Source organism: Dendropsophus ebraccatus, chromosome 3 (genome assembly GCF_027789765.1).
Source record: "Dendropsophus ebraccatus isolate aDenEbr1 chromosome 3, aDenEbr1.pat, whole genome shotgun sequence".
NCBI classification, from domain to species: domain Eukaryota; kingdom Metazoa; phylum Chordata; class Amphibia; order Anura; family Hylidae; genus Dendropsophus; species Dendropsophus ebraccatus.
The window spans coordinates 84,734,224-84,755,521 of record NC_091456.1 but is presented as its reverse complement, the minus strand read 5'-3'; the positions used below and the strand labels follow the sequence as shown (position 1 = coordinate 84,755,521).

Sequence of the window (21,298 nt, the reverse complement as noted above, 5' to 3'; positions counted from 1 at the left end):
TTGCCGATGATACACTAATTTACTTGGAAAATCCAGACTTACACGTTCCAGCTGTTTTGGACATTCTAACATTTTTTGGCTCCTTCTCTGGCTACAGGATTAATGTCAATAAGAGCCAACTTCTTTACCTTACTCCTCATGCGAAAGCATCCACAGGTCCAGCAGGGGTATCCATTGCCAAATCCAGTCTTACATACCTTGGTATCCAAATTGGTCGTACTCCCTCCTCTCTATACTCCTTAAAGGGGTATTCCAGGTTATTTTGATATTAATTCTACTGATTTCTCTTGTAATATAATTAATATATCTCATTGGTTTCTATAATAAATTTTGTCTCTTTCTCTCTATTTTTATGTAAGTCACGTGTTTCTGTGACGTCACCGAACCGGAAGTGTGGGGACTTCCCCGACTCGGCCGGCCTCTTGGTGTTTATGTAGTTAGAAAGCTAGCAGAGCTTTACAAACGGCCTCCCTGCACACGGGAGGTCACATGACACCCTGTTCCCGGGCGGCCTGTCAGTGTGAAGGAGGTCGCATCCACCTCCTGTATAATCACTAAAACCCTCCACCCCCTGCCAGTATAATCATCCCGATGTCTCCCCCGGCCCCCTCCATCCTGTGTATACAGTCCTTTTCAAAGATCTCTCACCCCATCCCCCGGTCTCGGCACCTCTTGCACTCAGCTGACAGTCTCTCTCTCTCTCTCTCTCGCTGTGTGTGAAGCAGGAGAGATTTCTTTCCTGCTCCGTACACAGTTCCTGGCAGCTGAGTTTTATCGGGGCAATTGACAGGCACTGTGTACGGAGCAGGAAAGAAATCTCTCCTGCTTCACACACAGCGAGAGAGAGAGAGAGAGCCTGTCAGCTGAGCGCAAGAGGTGCCGAGACCGGGGGATGGGGTGAGAGATCTTTGAAAAGGACTGTATACACAGGATGGAGGGGGCCGGGGGAGACATCGGGATGATTATACTGGCAGGGGGTGGAGGGTTTTAGTGATTATACAGGAGGTGGATGCGACCTCCTTCACACTGACAGGCCGCCCGGGAACAGGGTGTCATGTGACCTCCCGTGCGCAGGGAGGCCGTTTGTAAAGCTCTGCTAGCTTTCTAACTACATAAACACCAAGAGGCCGGCCGAGTCGGGGAAGTCCCCACACTTCCGGTTCGGTGACGTCACAGAAACACGTGACTTACATAAAAATAGAGAGAAAGAGACAAAATTTATTATAGAAACCAATGAGATATATTAATTATATTACAAGAGAAATCAGTAGAATTAATATCAAAATAACCTGGAATACCCCTTTAAATTATCCTCCCATATTTAAAAAAATAAAACAAGACTTACAGAGATGGGAATCTTTACCACTATCAATTTTAGGTCATACTCATTTAATTAAAATGATGTGTTTTGGAAAATTATTGTACCCGATGCAAACAATACCGCTTTTACTTAAACACTCTGATGTCTCCCTACTCCAATCCTACTTCACTAAATTTATATGGCAATCTAAGAGGCCACGTATTGCTTATTCTACTCTATGTCTTCCTACTTTTAAAGGTGGAGCTCAATGTCCAGACATTAGACTATATAACCTTGCTGCTCTTTTTCGCCATGTTAAGGATTGGATTATGAACACATCACAATTTTCTAACATTTCTTTAGAATCAGCGCTAGCTACACCATGGCCTCTTCCAACTCTGTTGCATGCCAAACTGCCAGAACTCCCTCCACATGTTAAAAAAAATATAATTTTTAAAGATACAATAGCCACATGGAAAGCGGTAAGAAAATTATTTGGTTTACCTTTTTGTCTTTCAAAAAGACTTCCTCTATGGAATTCCCCACTATTTCCACTTAATTCTGATAATTTAGATTACATGATGTGGCAGAGTGAACATATTTCCACTGTGGAGGACTTACTAGATACTACCTCTCATACTTTTTTACCATGGGACAATCTCAGGATTAAATATAACCTACCCCCCTCCCAACAACCCCAATATAACCAACTAAAAGAATTTATCACCAATAGGGTATGTAATCTTGCAAAAGCAGAAAGCAATACTGACTTTGATAACCTATTTCCTATACCTCCTGTCCATAACTGCCTATCCCATATTTACAAAGAAATTAGATCAAGATCTCAACATAATCTAACTTTACAAATATTTCAACATAAATGGTCCTCTATAATAGCCTCTACAGACTTGACCCAACAAATTTTAAATGGTTCGCAGTTTGTTCACTCTGCCACACCAAATGTAGCATTACGGGAAGTTCACTTTCGTTTTATCCATAAAGCAATATACGCTTTTAATTTTCCCTCATCTAATACGCCTGCTCATTACTTGAAAAGTTGTCCAAAATGTGCACTCCCTAGAGCGGACTTGTTTCACTGTGCATGGTCTTGTGTACATGTAAAAATGTTCTGGGAATCTATACGGCTCTTTCTAAACTCCACCTGGGGCCATGCAATACCTCTTCTACCTCTTAGTTATCTCTTTCATTATATAAAAAAAGATTCCACTCTTTCGTCCAATTAATTAATTACCTCCAAAGGAATTCATTTAACCCTGTTGGTATCCCTAAAGTGTTTACTGAAACACTGGATATCAGATGCTATACCGCCTATATCTGAAGTGACATCCACCTTAAAAGAGATATTCCACTGGGAAATGTTAGACATTCTAAGAACTAAGGCAAAAACAACTAAAACATTTATGTCTAAATGGAAACAGTTTATGATTCATGACTTCACTACGGAGGAAAGCGAAACAATAATAAATCAGTTTAAAGATAGCACATGGTATTGCATGACCGCCCAAAAAGGGACCCTGGGAGCACTCTGACTGTCTTAATCTTTACTTTTCTCTATGTTATAGATTTACTTTCCATATTCTGCTGATAGTACTTTTATAAATGCTGAAATTACAACATACTTGAGGTGACAATGTTTTGTTGTTGTTTTACTGTTGCTTTTTAGTAATACTTTCTTGTATAAGATTTATTCATACATTTTCCATATTCTGTAAAATGGTTATTTTTACATGTTAAATGCTGTAAACATACTGTCCTATGGCGCCTGCGTGCGACTCTTTGTCATCTTTATCAATAATGAATACTACCCTGTATGCTTCTTAACTTGAAATACCATCAATAAAACATCTTTAAAAAAAAAAAAAAAAAAATTCCCCTACTATTCCGCCAGAGCAGGATAGAAGAGGAATTTTCAAACAGAAATCTTTCCTCTTCAATTCCTGGTCTATTGCTCAGTGTGCATGATCCTTTATACTGAAGCTTGGTTATGGACATTTGAAAGTAAATCCCAAGCGTTATTTCACATGGAAGTGGTGAGTGCCGCGTTTCTTTCATTATTGGATACCATAAATATTGTTTGTCAATGGGAGTCGCATAAGGGCATGATTGTAAAACCCCTTTAAGAGATTACTTTGAACAGCAATTAACCCCTTAAGGACCGAGCCTGAAATGGCCTTAAGGACCGGAGCAAATTTTATGAATATGACCTGTGCCACTTTATTCATTAATAACTTCGGGATGCTTTTACCTATTCGGCTGATTCTGAGATTGTTTTCTCGTGACATATTGTAATTGACATTTCTTGTAAATTGGAGTCGATAACGAATCTTTATGAAAAAAACCCAAAATAACGTGAAAAATTTTTAAAAAAATGCATTTTTCCAACTTTAAAACTTTTCTGCTTATACAGAAAATGGTTATGCCACATAAATTATATATTAAATAGCATTAGCAACATGTCTACTTTATGTTGGCGGCATTTATTAAACTATATTTCATTTTTTTTAGACAATAGAAAGCGTAAAACATTAGCAGCAAATTTCCAAATTTTCAGTATCAGATATTTTTAGGGACCTGTTCAGGTTTAAAGTGTATTTGAGGGGACTGTATGTTAGAAAGCCCCACAAAGCACCCCATTTCAGAAACTACACCCCCAAAACTCTGCAAAAGCACATCCAGAAAGTGTTTTAACCCTTTAGGGGAGTCACAGAAATAAAAGCTAAGTGTGTAAGAAATTTAAAAAATTTAAATTTTCTGTGCAGAGATTTTATTGTAATCCAATATTTTTCATAATTATAAACTTATTACCAGAGAAATGCACCCCAATATTTATTGCCCCGTTTCTGCAGTTTATAGAAATACCCTATATGTCGCCCTATTGCGCTATTTGACGCATCCACAAGCCTCAGATATAAAGGAGCGCCTAGTGCATTTCAATGACTCCGTTATATTTGGTCATTTCTGACTGTACCACTTCAGGTTGGCAGAGGCTCTGGGGTGCCAAAACCTAAAAAACACCACTAAAGGGACACCATTCAGAAAACTACACCCCTCAAGGAATGTAACAAGGGGTGCGGTGAGCATCTGGACCCCACAGGTGCTTTACAGATTTTCCCAACAATATGGTATTTTTTACACTAAAACGTTGTTCTAGACTTCAATTTTTCATTTTCACAAAGGGATAAAAGGAAAAAAAAAAAAAATCAAAACATGTAGCGCAGTTTCTCCCGAGTACAGAATTACCCCACATGTGGACATAAAGTGCCAAGCGGGCGCAGCACGAGCGTCCAAAGGGAAGGAGCGCCAATTGGCTTTTGGAAGCTGGATTTCACTGGAATGGATTTCAAGGGCCACGTCGCATTTACAGAGCCCCCGTGCTGCCAAAACACTGGAAACCCCCCACAAGTGACCTCATTCTGGAAACTACACCCCTCAAGGAATCTAACAAGGGGTGCAGTGAGCATATGGACCCCACTGGTGACGGGCACAAATGTGGAAAAATGTGACGTGAAAGTGAAAAATTTCATTTTTTCACTTTCACGGTACAAATGTGCCCGTCATCAAGGAATCCATATCCTCACTGCACCCCTTGTTAGATTCCTTGAGGGGTGTAGTTTCCAGAATGTGGTCACTTGTGGCGGGTTTCCAGTGTTTTGGCAGCACGAGGGCTCTGTAAATGAGACATGGTGTTCATCATCCATTCTAGCCAAATCCAACCTCCAAAATCCAAATGGCGCTCCTTCCCTTCGGAGGCTTGCCCTGCGCCCACATGGCGCTTTATGTCCACATGTGGGGTATTTACGGACTCGGGGGAAATTGCTCTACACATTTTGTGGTTTGTTTTTTTTTAACCCCTTGTGAAAATGATAAATTCAAGGCTAGACCAACATTATAGTGTAAAAAATGTAATATTTCATTTTCACGCCACATTGTTCCACATTTGTGCCCGTCACCAGTGGGGTCCATATGCTCACTACACCCCTTGTTACATTCCCTGAGGGGTGTAGTTTCCATAATGGGGTCACTTGTGGGGGGTTTCAACTGTCTTGGAAACACAGGGGCCTTTTAAATGGAACATGGCCCCTCGAAATCCATTCCAGCCAAATCCAGCCTCAAAAAGAACCAAATGGCGCTCCGTCCCTTTGGAGGCTTACCCTGCACCCGCATACCGCGTTATGTCCCATTGTGGGGTATTTCCGTACTCAGGGGAAATTGCTCTATAAATTGTGTTTTTTTTAATTTTTTAGCCCCTTGGAAAATAAAAAAATCAAGACAAGATCAATGATTTAGAGTAAAAATTTAAATCAAATTACACTAAATGTTGGTCTAGCCTTGATTTTTAAAAAAGAAAATAAACGCAAAGCGTTTAGGGTAATTTCCCCTGAGTACGAAAATACCCCACATGTGGACATAATGTGCCATATGGGCACAGGGCAAGCCACCAAAGGGACAGAGCGCCATTTAGAGGCTGGAATGGAGGATGGAGGCCATGTCGCAATTACAAAGCTCCTGTTCTGCCAAGACAGTAGAAACCCCCCACAAGTGACCCCATTCTAGAAATTATACCCCATAAGGAATCTAACGAGGGGTGCAGTGAGCATATGGACCCCACTGGTAACAGGCACATATGTAGAACACGTGCCGTGAAAATAAAAAAAATACCATTTATTTTTCATTTTCACGTCCAAAATGTGGCCGTCACCAGGGGACCATATCCCCGCTGCCCCCCTTGTTAGATTCCTTATGGGGTGTAGTTTCCAGAATGGGGTCACTTGTGGGGGGTTTCTACTGTGGACGCACAGAGGCTTTGTAATTGCATCATGGCATCCTCTAATGGGAATGGCGGCCATACCTATTTAGCTGGGGAAAAGGGACAATTCTAATTTATTTGGGGGTATTAGGCCAATTATTAGTTTATAAGGTTGAAAATGACAGGTGTCCATCAAATTCAACCTGTGTTGATCCAGAGGAAGGCAAAATACCCTCGTAAGGCAGACGACAGTAGCCTCATCACTAGGAAAAAATTCCTTCCCGACTCCATAATGGCAAGCAGAATAATCCCTGGATCAACGTGACCCCTGAAATAGGAATAAGGGACAGAATTTAGATAATGTATAACTCCAATGACGTGTGGTGCGACTTGAAGCGATCCAGTATGCAGAGGCCGGGCGATCAGGACAGGTGTCACACTGGAAAATGGTGTCCTTCCTGATCTCCCTGTTACGCCACACTCTGCACTTCTTCTGAGGTCTCCTGTTTTCCAGTGTGGGGGACGTCACCTGGAAAATGTTTTCCTGGTGCGATACGGGGTCCCACATATCCAGAAGCGCTGGGTCCGCTCCATGGCTGATAAATATTAGGGCTCTATTACTACTTCTGATATTTTCGGATTGTGCCGCAAGCTACAGTAGCTCGGGCCGCGAGGGACCGGGAGAGGGGGTGCTGGTATAAAAGTTATCCCCGTACAGGTGGTGACCTTTATCCAGCAGTGGGAAGATCAGTTCCCGAACGATCTCCCCACTAACTCTGAGGATGGGGGGGGAGGTATCATCTGGGGTGGATTCGGGTGTCCCTTCCTTCATACACTCTAAGGGTACGTGCACACTGCGGAATGGCGAAGGATAACCCTTTGTGCATTCCACAGCTGGCACACACCGGCGGACTGATGCGGGCGCGCGTCTTAGTCTGTGTCATAGACTCCATTCTATGCACGGGCGGATTCCGCTCTCCGTCCAACGTATTTATTCTTTGGACGGACGATGGAATCCGCCCGTGCATAGAATGGAATCTATGACACGGGCGGAGACGCGCGCCTGCATCAGTCCGCCGGTGGGTGCCAGCTGCGGAATGCACAAAGGGTTATCCTTCTCCATTCCGCAGTGTGCACGTACCCTAAATCTGTAAGTGTACCCTGAGGTACGCTCACAGAGTTTAAAGAATTTCACGCCATACCGTCATCTCTTATTGTGACGGTACTGGCGGAAAAGACGTGTCTGGGGGGCACACGTCACTGGATGATGAGGACGATGAGGATGAAGGAGGAGTAGCTGATCAGCGGCGCACTTACGTGCGATGCTGATCAGCACTCAGCGGCGATAGGGTGCGGAAAAAAAAATAAAAACTTTCTTCAACCCTATAGCTACTGATATGTGTATTATATACACTTATCAGCCGCTAGGGGGCAGTAGAACGCAAATTCCGTGAAAAGCCGAAGTTTGACGACGCTGGAGCCGATGATTACCGAAGGGGACCGCCGGAAAAAGCCGAAGACGCGATCGGGACGCTGGATCAGGTGAGTATGGGTCAATACCTGCTCTGGACACCTCAGCTACCTAGCTGAGGTGTCCAAAGCAGGTATTTAACCCCTTCATGGGGTACTTATATCGCCGTGATCGTCCGGCGGTCGGTGCCGTTCTCCGACAGCACCGACCGCCATTGCTTTCCGGGCCATCGGGTCACCGATGACCCGGAAAGCTGCAGATCGCCGCCGTTGGCTGATATGAATTGACCAGCCAATAGCGGCGATCGTCAGCACGGGAGGGGTTAATCACCCCCCGTGCCGACAAGCAGGGATGGCCTGCTATACATTATAGCAGGCCATCTTCCCCGATCGCTGCGTGTGTACGTAAATGTACGTGTGTACGTAAATGTACGCCCGTTTGCGTTAAGGCACGGGTTTTCGGGGTGTACACTTACGCCCGCGGTCGTTAAGGGGTTAATGATACAGCATGGCTCTACAAAAGACCTGGAAAAGATTTTCTTCAAAATCATTTGACACCTGCATAACCTACATTTGTATTTACAGATTACAGTCAGATACTTGGAAAAAAAAATTTTATTTTAAATTTTAGTACATTGCTATGGGGGCTGTCATCTAGTCTAGCATTTATTGACATGCTTTACAGAAAACCTCATGGGCACAGAGAACAAGGACATCTCTAGATACTATTCTTTATATGAGACACACATGCAAGCATGCTCTGTAACCTCTTTGACCTGTGCAAAGGTCATTACACATGGAGAAAGATGCAGGGATGCTATTGCTTTGTATAAGGCATTTTCCCCACTGCAGGCTTCATCTGTAAATGTCAGTTTATCCTCTGCTAAAGGAAGGTGGGGAAAAGCATTTATTGACTGTGGTATCTGTTACACACAGAAGAGGGGTTTCTGCACGTATGTGTGTCTATACACACCCTACTAAGCACCAGTAGCATGCAAGACAATATAAAGCATTAATGTAATGTAGAGTCTAATCTCAGCCTCCTTCACTTTACCCTTCTCAGCCTCCTTCACTTTACCCTTCTGCATACACTTTTTTTTATTTTTACTACATTCTGATAAATGAAAGCTTTTATATTGAACCTTACTGCTGAAAAACTAAGTTGCCTTACCTTCAACTGTACACTTAAAGATTTATCGCGCAGCTCCCGAAGACATATAGCATTTATGTTGATATCGTCGTCCCCTGATGTGTCATATAGTACAACAAGTGGCTTCTCAGACTTCTGAAGGATCTCAACAGCAAGAATTTTACCACAGGCTTTCACTTCCACAGCTTTTACAAGAATTGGGTCATCACAGAAAGCTTCCAAACCTTTCAAATACATCCAAAATACATGCAAATAAATATTACAATGGCTTTAGTCACATTACAAATTGGTAAATGCTTACATATGCAAATGCACTAGACATCTGTAAACTATAATGAAAGATGTCACTACACAAGCATGGCAGCAATTTTTTGACTTTAAGAAACAAAAACAAGACATCTGGATATTATTTAACCAAGTGTGAAGCAATTAAAGAAAAAGCAAGCATGTCCCATATTCTATGCTAATTCATAATAAGTCTTTATAAAAGGTTAGATCTTTTTCCGATTCAGAGCTTAAGGAGCCATACTGCCCTTTATACAGCTGCCTGTAGCGACCACTATGTGGCGCTCACTGCATATACCTTTTTACTAAATACTACATTCCCTGTAGTAAGAAGCTATGAAAAGCATTAAACAAAGATGGTGCAGTAAAACTATCATTTACTTTAGAATGTAAAAAAGAGTAAAAGAGGCAGAACTTATGAGTGGAGTCCATCTCTATGTTAGTATAGCAAGAGATGTGTTACTTAAAGCGACTTTGTACCCACAATCTGACCCCCCAAACCACTTGTACCTTCAGATAGCTGCTTTTAATCCAAGATCTGTCCTAGGGTCCATTTGGCAGGTGATGCAGTTATTGTCATAAAAAATTACTTTTAAAAAATTGCAGCTCCGTGCCCTACGGGCGTATCTGTGCCCTAACTTTTCACCACACCCTCCGTCCCTCCTCCCTTCTTCCCCACCCTCTTCATAATTAGGAATGCTCCAGGCAGATTGCCTATTATTCCCCACCTGTGTTACCACAGTACATGGGCTGTATCATTAAGACACCTGTGCAATGTTCAAACAGAAGTAAATGTTCCAGTGGCATTCCTTATGATGAAGAGGGTGGGGAGGGGGGACGGAGGGGGTGGTGCAAAGTTAGGGCACAGATACGCCCGTAGGGCACAGAGCTGCAATTTTAAAAGTAATGTTTTATGACAATAACTGCATCACCTGCCAAATGGACCCCAGGACAGGTCTTGGATTAAAAGCAGCTATCCGAAGGTACAAGTGGTTTGGGGGGGTCAGATTGTAGGTACAGAGTTGCTTAAAGTGTCACTGTCGTTAAAATTTTTATTGCAGAAATCAATGGTACAAGCGATTTTAAGAAACTTTGTAATTGGGTTTATTAGCTGAAAAATGCATTTTTATCATGAAAAAGCAGTTTGAAGCTCTCCCCTTGTCTTCATGGTTTTGCTATGGAGAGAGAAAGTAAAGGCAGCAAAAAAACAGGACAACAAAGAGTTAATTTACATTCACATCGCAGGCTCTCTCTTCTGACAGGCACCATTGAGCTATCTGACCTTTAATTAGGGCTCTGAATAGCTCCCCAGCTGAGCAATCCTTTGTTCTTGGCTCTCTGCTGCCTGCTAATCTCACTCCTTCCCCCTCCCCCCTTCATAGACCAGACAGGATCCGACTGATGAAAGAGATGAAAAAACAGTCGAGATTTCCTGATTCTGAGGAGTGGACAGCAGAAAGGAGAGGAGGGGGGGACCTGGGAAAAGCCTTTTTACATGCAGATAATGGCAGATTTTGCAAATAAACCCAATTACAAAGTTTCTTAAAATCGCCTGGACTATTGATTTCTGCAAAAAAAATTTTTAACGACAGTGACACTTTAAATCTGGAATAGTGGAGAGCAGCTGCAGGCACCACATGCATGAGTAGTTACACTTGATTATTTCTCAGAAATGCCTGGGCGTTTTGCAGTGTATCATAGTTTACTGTGTTGTGTTACCACACCCTACCTGTTTTATGCTGTCTGCGGTTCAGGCACACACACATACATAATTTTTTATTTGTTTATTTTTTTTAAATGGTAAATGTCCATTTTGAATATTTAAAGGTAACCTGAAAGCTATCTATATATATTTATAACAATATGAAAACAACAAATTAGGCTGGTTTCACACAGGCTTAAATTTTTGGAAAAACCGCAAAAAAATATGCCCATGCAGTTTATTTGACTAAAAACACCTGCAGTCAGATGTCAGCTGTTGGTCAATAGAATTTTATGAAATCCCACACATGCTTGTGTTATTTTATTTATTTTTTTTTTTTTGTGGCGTCTTTCTCCCCCCTGTTCTTTTTTGGCTCTGTGGCAGTTTATACAAAATGCAGCATACCGAGGGTTTGGCGTTTTTCCTGCAAACTGTGCTGTTTCTCTCCTAAAGAGTTCAATAAAATTTCAAAACGCCAAAGGCAAAAAAAACAATATGTTTTTCTGTCATTGTTTTAGAGACCAGAAAACGCCACACCAAAGCTGTCTGTGAAGCTACCCTAAAGACTGACTGAATGGGTAAATATACCTGCTAGTCTGCATTTCGCAGCCTGGAATGGGAGCGCATAAAATGTTTCACTCAGTCGACAAACTTTGGTACAATCCACAACATCATTGAATCCGTAGTCCACATACAACAACTGCAAAATAAAAATTGATTGATTAGTTGATAAACGAACGATACGCCCTCACTTTGTATATCATAAGCCATTTCCATACTGACTTGAAGTGATGTAGCTGACATTTTAAGTAATCTTGCTCATGTGCTGTGAATAAAAATACACAAATCGAAATTGACATGTGGTGTGGATTAGAAATATGTAGTATTTCAGTTTATGTTGCTTCACTAGACTTTATTCACACTACTGTCGGAACTACTGCCGGAGGCAGCAGACAAAGCTTCTATCAGATTTGGTACTGATTTTCAGTGTGGAGAAAATGTAGTTTTGCATAGGTGTCACTCAAAATACACTGGCTGTTCATGTGACATAGGGTTGGACTTCATCTGCAGGAAGCTGGGCATGTAAAAACTGCTACAAAACACAAACAATGGACTTTGCCTTTACACTAATTTTGATAAAATACATTTTTAACTAAAGATAAGTTCAATGAATTGTTCTTAAAGGGGTACTCTCTGGAGGCTGTCTTTATATACAGCAAACATCTTATTTTTACCTTAGCACACTCCCCCTTGTCCTTCTGCAGTGTCTCCTAGACCACGGCTGACCACTGAAAGCTCAGAGACAAACTCATCTTGGCAAGGACAGCCTGCTCAGCCTATCTTGCGGCGGTGCTGTCGTGTCAGTCAGTGATTGGCCAAGGGTGCCGTCACTGCTGAGACGAGTCAGTCTTGGCAGCGGCAGACCAGGAAAAACCGCAGAACGCCACTGGGAGTGTGTAGTGAGGGAAGAATAGGATGTTTATTAGGTTATATATAAGGGCAGAAATATATAAAGAAGTGTCGGAGTACTCCTTTAAGATTGCTTTGTTGATAGAAACTGATTCCTCCCCACTGGTGTCAAATGGGGAAAACTACAGCAAAGTACAACAGATTATTCATTATGAGGATTTTTTTAGAAACTGCAACCACCCCTAGAAAACTGGTGGTTTTAACCCCTTCACATCCATAAAACAATGTGTGCGGGGCTGCTTCAATGTGAACAGCCTCACAAAAATTAGTGTCACAGGAGCTGGGAATAATTAAAGACAGCAGCGATCATGCAGCTGCCCATCAATAACCCCTTAAAACACCACAATTTATAGCATCGCAGTGTTTAGGTGAATTAATGACAGGATAAGAACCTGACCGGGTCCCAATCACTTTCCCTGACAGGCAGGGGTATAATATTTACCTCCGATCTGTCGGATCAGCGATCTTCTCATATAGCCTGCCCTCAGGCAGACTATGTGCAGATCTCTCATAACACTAAATCAATGCTATGCAACGGCAGAGCATTGATCAGTAATTATGCTTTTATTTATGTTTTGTCCACATGAGGGCTGCACAGTGTGGCCTCTCAGACCAGCACGATCTGCACCCCTCCTTCAACTCTTGCCTTACCTCACAGACAGGGTCTCAGCAAGGCTGTAGCATTTCCTGGACCCTGTGCAGGAGCGACCATGCCAGAGCCTGGCAGATACTGCAGTGTGTAAGTGACACAAACTTCACTTACAGGCTGCAGAACAAAGGGTTAACTAGCTTAAGAGAATGAGAGGTGTGTTACACTGCTTGTATAGTAATAGAAAACTCCGTAGCACTCTTTTCATGCAAAAATTTTTAACAGTTTATTTGACAGCGTGATGGGAACAGAGCCAGGCATATACACAATATTGGTGCAAAGAAGAAAATTGCTTATATTTAGGCGACTGGTGACGTTTCGACCCTACCAGGGTCTTTTTTAACGTCGCGGTAGGTAGTTGGAGCAGGAGCGCTCCTGGCGTTCTCCTGTGCGTATCAAGCGCTGTGTGACACACAGGTGTGTGTGTGTGTGTGTTACAGAGGGGGAATTACACACAGGGGAAGATGTTTATTGGTGGGGGGTGAGTCATTACAGAAAGCATTACTAAGTAAGCTTATCATAAGGGCATTACCGGCATGAAGACAACATTTTTGATGGGGGGGGGGTGAGGACTACCAACATAGAGGCTACCCCTGGTGAATGGGAGGGATGCTGCGTAGTGTATGTTTGTGTGTCTGTATGTGTGGGGGATTCTGCATAGTGTGTCTGTGTATGTGTGGGGAATGCTGCGTAGTGTGTGTGTGTATGTGTGGGGAATGCTGCGTAGTGTGTGTGTGGGGGATGCTGCGTAGTGTGTGTGTGGGGGGGGATGCTGCGTAGTGTGTGTGTGCGTGTGGGGGGGGGATGCTGCGTAGTGTGGGGGGGATGCTGCGTAGTGTGTAGGGGATGCTGCGTAGTGTAAGAATGCTGCACATCAGAGGGTATATTCTATATGGGGATGCTGTACGGGGGGGGGGGGGCATATACTATATGAGCATGCTCCACAGCAGGAGGGGTTATTCTATATGTGGATGCGCATGGGGCGGGGGGCAAAAATACTATGTAGGGGAGAAAGAGGAGGCCTATGCTATATAGGAGCGCAACTAGGGACCCATTTATTGTATGTGCTGGAGCAAAGATCCTAAAATGTTTCTCTGGCAGATTCTGCAGAGAAGAGTTAGGACTTGGGCCGAATGGAAAAGAAAAAGAAGACTGAGCAACTTTAACCAGAAAAGACGTCAACTGTATTATGTTATCATGCTGGGAGCGGGGAAACTGTATGATATCTGCAGCACTGTAAATGACAGAGGCAGAGATTCAGTTTCCCTGCTCCCAGCATGATACTGATACATTATAGCGGGTGGGAATACACTCAACTACAGGGCTTCCCCATCTGTAGCATCTGTAAGATACAGGATTTGGGAAAAAGCCCTACGTAAAAACACATATATACATACATATGTATATATAAATAAATAACGTCAGTACAGAGATCTCCCCCATGATCTACTTACACCAACTCATAGGGCTCGTGCCCTGGATGTTTTAGGACCCTAGCAACGCCCCTGCCTATGAGCAATATGTAAAAAGGCACATAAAACATATGTACTGCCAAGTTGCTCAATGCATCTGCACAATTCTTACACACCCAGCCCATTGAATTCTTTACCCCTTCAAGACTGAGCCCTTTGATGCACGGATGTCCGGGTCAAATTAATACAGTGTTCCTCCCCGCTTCTAAGAGCCATAGCGCTTTTATTTTTCCACCTACAGGGCTGGTTGGGGTAATTTTTTTGCGCCATGATCTCTAGTTGTTATCATATTGGTGTATATACATATAATTTATATATAAATATTTATTAAAATCAGCAATCCTGGTGTTTTTTTTTTTTTTTTCCATTTACGCCGTTCACCGTGCGGGAATAATAATGTTATATTTTAATAGATCGGACAATTTCACATGCTACGATATGTTTATTTTTTAATATTTTTATTGGGCAAGGGGGTATTTTAAACTTTTATTGGGAGGGGGGTTTATAAGGTTTTTTTTAATACTTTAAAAAAAACTTTTATCACTGTAAAACATGCAATCAATAGATAAAGTCTCATTACCTCTAACCCCGGACAGACTGATGGGTGCGGGACCGCTCTCACTGCAGCGGTCCCACACACATCAGAAGCCCCTGAAGTCAGGAACGTACATTATAATTAATAAATATATATATATATATATATATATATTATATATATATACATATACACACACATTCCTACTGCAACGGGTGTGTGCAGTAGGAATGTATATATACTGATTACTGACGGGAAGGGGTTAAAAAGGGAGAATTCATGAAAATACCTTAACTTTCTTTTCCTCAAGAGACAATATCTGAGCACGCAGCCACGTCTCCTCTTCTGCTTTAACCGCCACAAGATGCCCTGCTTTTAGTGAGCTCAATCTGACAGGTAATGAATTTGTGCTGTAAAACTCCTTCATTTCATCTTCCATGTGTTCTTGGGCAGCTGAGTAGTCCTTGCCAATGTACCTGAAAAAACGATGATTCTGCTTCACAAACCTTGGCTGCGCACACACACACACACACACACACACAGAAGTTCAACAGCAAAACTCCCATCTCATGGTTGGAAACACTTACCGTATGACAACTTCTTCTGTGTTGTTCAATTCCACAACCAGAACAGAGGGGGAAGCTTCTGGTGGAATTACGAGTGGCGGAGGAGCCATAGTGATATTAATCTCTTCTTCTGACTGCTCCATCTGAGATGTCTCATCAACATGCTTTTGCCCTTCACCCGTGACCAATGTGTTCCAATTCTGTTCTCTGCTTTGAGGGCTCTTTGGATAAAGGATTGCTTTGTATGGATTTTCCGAAATAACATCGACACTGGATATTTGAGAAAGTACATCCATATTAAGAGATTCAGAAGGAAGTTTTATTTTGTACGTGTCCTCAAAAATTTTGGGAAGTGCATGTAGCCAGAGACCGCTGCAATAGTGGGTCAAGAGTTCAGAAACCTTTTGCTTAAGTTCAGAATGAGGTACATCGTTTGTAGCTGGTTTCTGGGGGGACGCTGGTTTTGTCTGGCTGACAACAGGATTTGGTTTAACCTGATCGCTGTTTCGTTGCTGGTTAATCTTTTGAGGCATTTGTGGCTTTTTTGTAGGGGAACATAAAATCATATCTGTAAGGCCATTGTTTATGAGCTTCTGCACCTAAAAAGAAAACAGGCTATTAGGATGTTTATCTCTACAAGCCGTCAGTCATAAAGCTGCTCCTGCCCCAGCAAAGAGATTGCTATTAAGCTGCTATCACACAGCAATGGTTTCTGAGCTCAAAACTTAGAGTGGGTTCAAAAGTGCCACAGACACATGGCCCTTCAGAGCTCTGAAGTGGCATGCGTCTTTGACATTTCAAATTAATTACTTTCTGAATGCTAATGAATGTTAATGTGTGCATCCTTTCCCCAAGACCTATGTAAAGGCCCTATTCCACGGGTCGTTTAGAGGAGCAATATCGTTCGTATTCGGCCGATATCGACCGCTACGAACGATATTCGTCCCGTGGAATAGAGTGCAACGATCAGCCGACATCGTTCATGTCGGCTGATCGTTGCAGTCGCTTGTCTTTCAACATGTTCAAAAACAAGCGACTGATATAGCAGCGATCTGCTGCCGTCGCTAATAGCGCTCGTTTGCTCCTTCAAACGACTCGTGGAATAGGGGCATAACACTGTCAGCACTTTAGTCCTCAGGTTACAGTTAAAAGATTCATAGACTTCTGCCCCTATTCCACGAGTCGTTTGGAGGAGCAAACGAGCGCTATTAGCGCTCGTTTGCTCCTCGTTCCCCGCTTGCTGCCGCCGCTATTCAGCGCGGCGTCAGCGAGCGGGTGAGTGCGGGAGGGGGCGGCGGGGATCTGCGGGGGGGCTGCCCGGAGGATCGCTGATCGTCCGGGCAGCCCATAGGATATAGCAGCGCCTGCTACCGATGCTCCTATTCAACGGAGCAACAGCAGCAGATCGCTGCTATATCAGTCGCTTGTTTTTCAACATGTTGAAAAACAAGCGACTGCAACGATCAGCCGACATGAACGATGTCGGCTGATCGTTGCACTCTATTCCACGGGACGAATATCGTTCGTAGCGGCCGATATCGGCCGAATACGAACGATATTGCTCCTCTAAACGACCCGTGGAATAGGGCCTTTCATTTGCTCTGTCAGGGTCTAGGTGTTCGACCCCACAGATTGCTAGATACAATTGGGAGAAGCACACTGCCCAGCCCTTCACTCTGTCTTGTTGCAGGTGTCAGGACTTATAGTCTGTGTATATGTCTGTGGAGCCCTACACCTGCAATGAGAGAGGTACAGCAATAAGCCAAAGAGTGTAGGACTCAGACGCATGGTTCTCCAGGCTCCATGGTTATCTAGTGGGAGTCTGAACATATACAACATGTCAAAACTTTTTCAAACTAACAGTAACCACATTTTATAGGATCACAAAATAAACAAAACAACACTACAGTGTAATGCCCCTATTCCACGAGTCGTTTGAAGGAGCAAACGAGCGCTATTAGCGCTCGTTTGCTCCTCGTTCCCCGCTCGCTGCCGCCGCTATTCAACGCGGCATCAGCGAGTGGGTGAGTGCGGGAGGGGCGGCGGGGAGCTGCTGGGGGGGCTGCCCGGGGGAATCGCTGATCGTCCGGGCAGCCCATAGGATACAGCAGCGCCTGCTGCCGATGCTCCTATTCAACGGAGCGACGGCAGCAGATCGCTGCTATATCAGTCGCTTGTTTTTCAACATGTTGAAAAACAAGCGACTGCAACGATCAGCCGACATGAACGATGTCGGCTGATCGTTGCACTCTATTCCACGGGACGAATATCGTTCGTAGCGGTCGATATCGGCCGAATACGAACGATATTGCTCCTCTAAACGACCCGTGGAATAGGGCCTTAAGAATATGCACACACTACAGAATTTGTGTGGAAATTTCGAGCGGACTACACTAGAAGTTCTGTCTGTCCCAATGACACAATGATATTGTGAAGCTCAATCTGCCGTCCGCCCAAAATAATGACATGTCAATTCTTGAGCTTCAAAATAACGAGTCTGCTTGTGTTCGGTCCCAAGCATATGGAAATGTGTTATCTACAGGTTAACCATATTGATAGTTAAGACATGTAATGTGATTGTTACAGCACCATCTGCTGGCCAAAGTTATACAGTGTCTTATGTATGTTCACTTTAGGACTGCAATGCAGTCTGGGAGTATGATGTCAGAGGTGAAAGGCAAGCTGGGAAGGAGAAGGCAGTCCCAAGGTGGAATTGATATGAGCAGACATGTACACACTTGTCTGATGCACCACTCATCTTGGATTCATTGTCCTGGACACAGCATATCTGGTGGGAGTCTGATCAGAGTGCTTTTATGTTTATATGTGTGTTATGAAGAGTTGCTAGGTAGATTGCAGTTGCTACTCAGGGAGATGTATGTTAGCCATGTGCTCACTTGTATAGGCAGCCATGTTAGTCAGTCATCCTGTCATGTGTCCCTGTATTATAAATGTCATTGTCATGCTATTATATGCTGATGACTGACAACTGTATTTCTGTATTCCTGCAGGAAGTGGTCTGTTCTTTCCATTCTGACACAGTGCTCTCTGACACCAGTCCAGAACAGTAGCAAATCCCCATGAAAAACCTCTCCTGCTCTGGACAGTTCCTGTCTTGGACAGAGGTGGCAGCAGAAAGCACTGTGTCAAAGAGGAAAGAATACATCACTTCCTGCAAGGCATACAGCAGCTGATAACTGAAGACTTGAGATCTGTTTTAGCAAGTAAACTATACATCTATATAAAACTTTTCGACACCAGTTGATTTCAAATAAAAAAACCTTTATGTTGGAGTACCCCATAAAGTGAAGAAGAATTTTACTATGCATACATTAGTGTAACAATACAAAAACAAAAAAAACAAAGTAGTAGATGCAAGTGTGAGAAAGACAAAAATGCTGAAAGGTATAGCAAACACTGCAGTTCTGTACCGTGCATATGTGGCTCCAGTTAACAACTTGTCTCAGCACTTCATCCCCCAGATCATGTTTGAAGGTTTCCTTGTAAACATTTGGTAGCTTTGATAAAAGAATACCATTACTGTGTTTGCTAAACAGATCCCGAAGGTTGCTCTGAATTACGGACAGGTTGGGATGGAAATTGCCAAGCAGAGGAGCTTTGCCAGATTGCGTTTCATTTGCTAAAACAAACAATAAAATTATAAAGTAAGTAGTTACATTACCTAACAATAAGTATTAAATAATTAAGTATTTACACTTTGTGGACACGTCCAAACAAGTCGAGTCCACCGAATGTGTTAAAAAAAAATACTTAAAGTGTGTGTGTGTGTGTGTGTGTGTGTGTGGGGGGGGTTAAATGAGTAGTTATGTATCTAGCGGTATGTATATGTAGGTATATGATTATGTATATATATCAGTCTACCCATATGTGCATGTGAACATATAATATGCAATATGGGTGTGCATTTCCCTTATGGGATAAAAAAAAAGGGACTGACATATAACTGGGTTACTCCCTTGTTTATGTCTTTGTGTTTATTGTGAATTGTTTTTTGTTATTTTATGTGGAAATTATAATAAAAGATGAGAATGGAAAAAAAAAAATACTTACCCCATCAGGGCAAGTGACAAAGATGTTCTACTGCAGAATATGGATGTTAACCCTTAGGGGACACAGGCAGTTTTCATTTTTGCGTTTTCGTTTTTCCCTCCTCGTGTATATAAGGCCATAGCACCTGCATTTTTCCACCTAGAGACCCAAATGAGCCCTTGTTTTTTGCGCAACTAATTGTACTTTACTATGGCAGATGTAATTTTTGCCTAAAATGTGCCGGGAAACCAGAAAAAAAATTATATGTGTGGTGAAATTGAAAAAAAAAATGTTTTTTTTTTTTTATTTGGGGGGGGGGGGGGGGGGGGGTTGTTTTTACTCCGTTCGCCCTGGGGTAAAACTGACTCGTTATATATGTTCCTTAAGTTGTTACGATTACAACGATATGTAACATGTATAACTTTTATTTGATTTGATGGCTTGTAAAAATTAAAACCTTTTAAAGAAAATATATGTTCCTTAAAATCGCTCCATTCCCAGGCTTATAGCGCTTTTATCCTTTGGTCTATGGGTCTGTGTGAGGTGTCATTTTTTGCACCATGATGTGATCTTTCTATCGGTACCTTGATTGCGCATATATGACTTTTTGATCGCTTTTTATTACAATTATTCTGGATTTGATGCGACCAAAAATGCGCAATTTTGCACTTTGGGATTTTTTTTGCGCTGACGCCGTTTACCGTGTGAGATCAGGAATGTGATTAATAAATAGTTCGGGCGATTACGCATGCGGCGATAGCAAACATGTTTGTTTATGAATTTATTTATTTATTTTTATTTATAAAATGGGGAAAGGGGGGTGATTCAGACTTATTAGGGGAGGGGATTTTGTGTTATTAAAAATACATTTTTCTTTTACTTTACACATATACTAGAAGCCCCCCTGGGGGACTTCTAGTATATGCACTCTGATCTCTCATAGAGATCCATGCAGTATAGTTATACTGCATGAATCCATGAGATCGGTGTTCTATTGCTTTTGGCTGCTGCAGCCAAAAGCAATAGAATGCCGAGCCGGGATCAGCGCCATTACGGCGCAGACCCCGGCCCGGGATGGATGCGGGGATCGCCCCCCCGCAATCGCGCCGCAGGGGGGCGATCCCCCCACTAGACCACCAGGGATGGATATGAGCAAGTATTTAGAAGCAGCTGTCAACTTTGACAGCTGCTTCTAAGTACTTAATTAGCGGGCACGGCGATCGGACCGTGCCCACTAATAGCCGCAATCCCGGGCTACATGCGGCCGCGCGACCCCCCTCTGAACACCCATAGCGGCACGAGGACGTTCAGTCACGTCCTGGTGCAGCTATGGGTTAATGATAACCCACTGAGGTTCCCTCTCCAGCTGCTAAACTGGAGCCCTGCTGAAGGGTCCAGCAAAACCATGTATTTTACATGGCCAAACATTTATTATTAAACTGGTGCCGTGTAAGAGCTGTTGGAGTTAGCATTGAACACCACAGTTGCAGACTGCAGTACTTAAAAGTATTCGGCTATATTCATGCAACATATTTTTTGATGACAAGAACGGGCATTGTTTTCAATTAAAACAATGGCCGTTCTTTTCAAAGTCATTTGGGCGGCTCTCCCCCAGATGACTAGTTGTGGTTCCTCTCCCGGCCTCACGCCCCACAGTAAAACACATTTTCGCCTAGTATAAAGATACCGCGATAGATGTGGCTCATATGCAGCTGGGAGCCATATAAGCACAATTTTGCAGATTGGTTCCCTTTAAATAGCTATGTGTTCATGATAACCATTAAGGAACATCTCTACGGACAGAGGCTAAAATGGCCTTAAAAGGGACTCTGTACCCACAATCTGCCCGCCAAACCTCTAGCACCGCTGTATAGCATCTTT

The 21,298-nt window shown here is 42.9% G+C and overlaps 1 protein-coding gene across 1 annotated transcript in view; it reads right to left on the bottom strand.

Annotated features, from left to right (window-relative positions):
- TDRD7 (tudor domain containing 7) overlaps positions 1-21,298 on the bottom strand; it is a 94,526-nt gene that overhangs the window by 24,529 nt on the left and 48,699 nt on the right. Inside the window, exons 6-10 of the mRNA XM_069962119.1 lie at positions 18,799-19,007; positions 15,389-15,966; positions 15,091-15,277; positions 11,264-11,375; positions 8,710-8,912 (exon numbers count right to left, since the gene is read on the bottom strand). Coding sequence (XP_069818220.1) covers positions 8,710-8,912; positions 11,264-11,375; positions 15,091-15,277; positions 15,389-15,966; positions 18,799-19,007 — 1,289 coding nt within the window. The remainder of the gene's footprint in view (positions 1-8,709; positions 8,913-11,263; positions 11,376-15,090; positions 15,278-15,388; positions 15,967-18,798; positions 19,008-21,298) is intronic.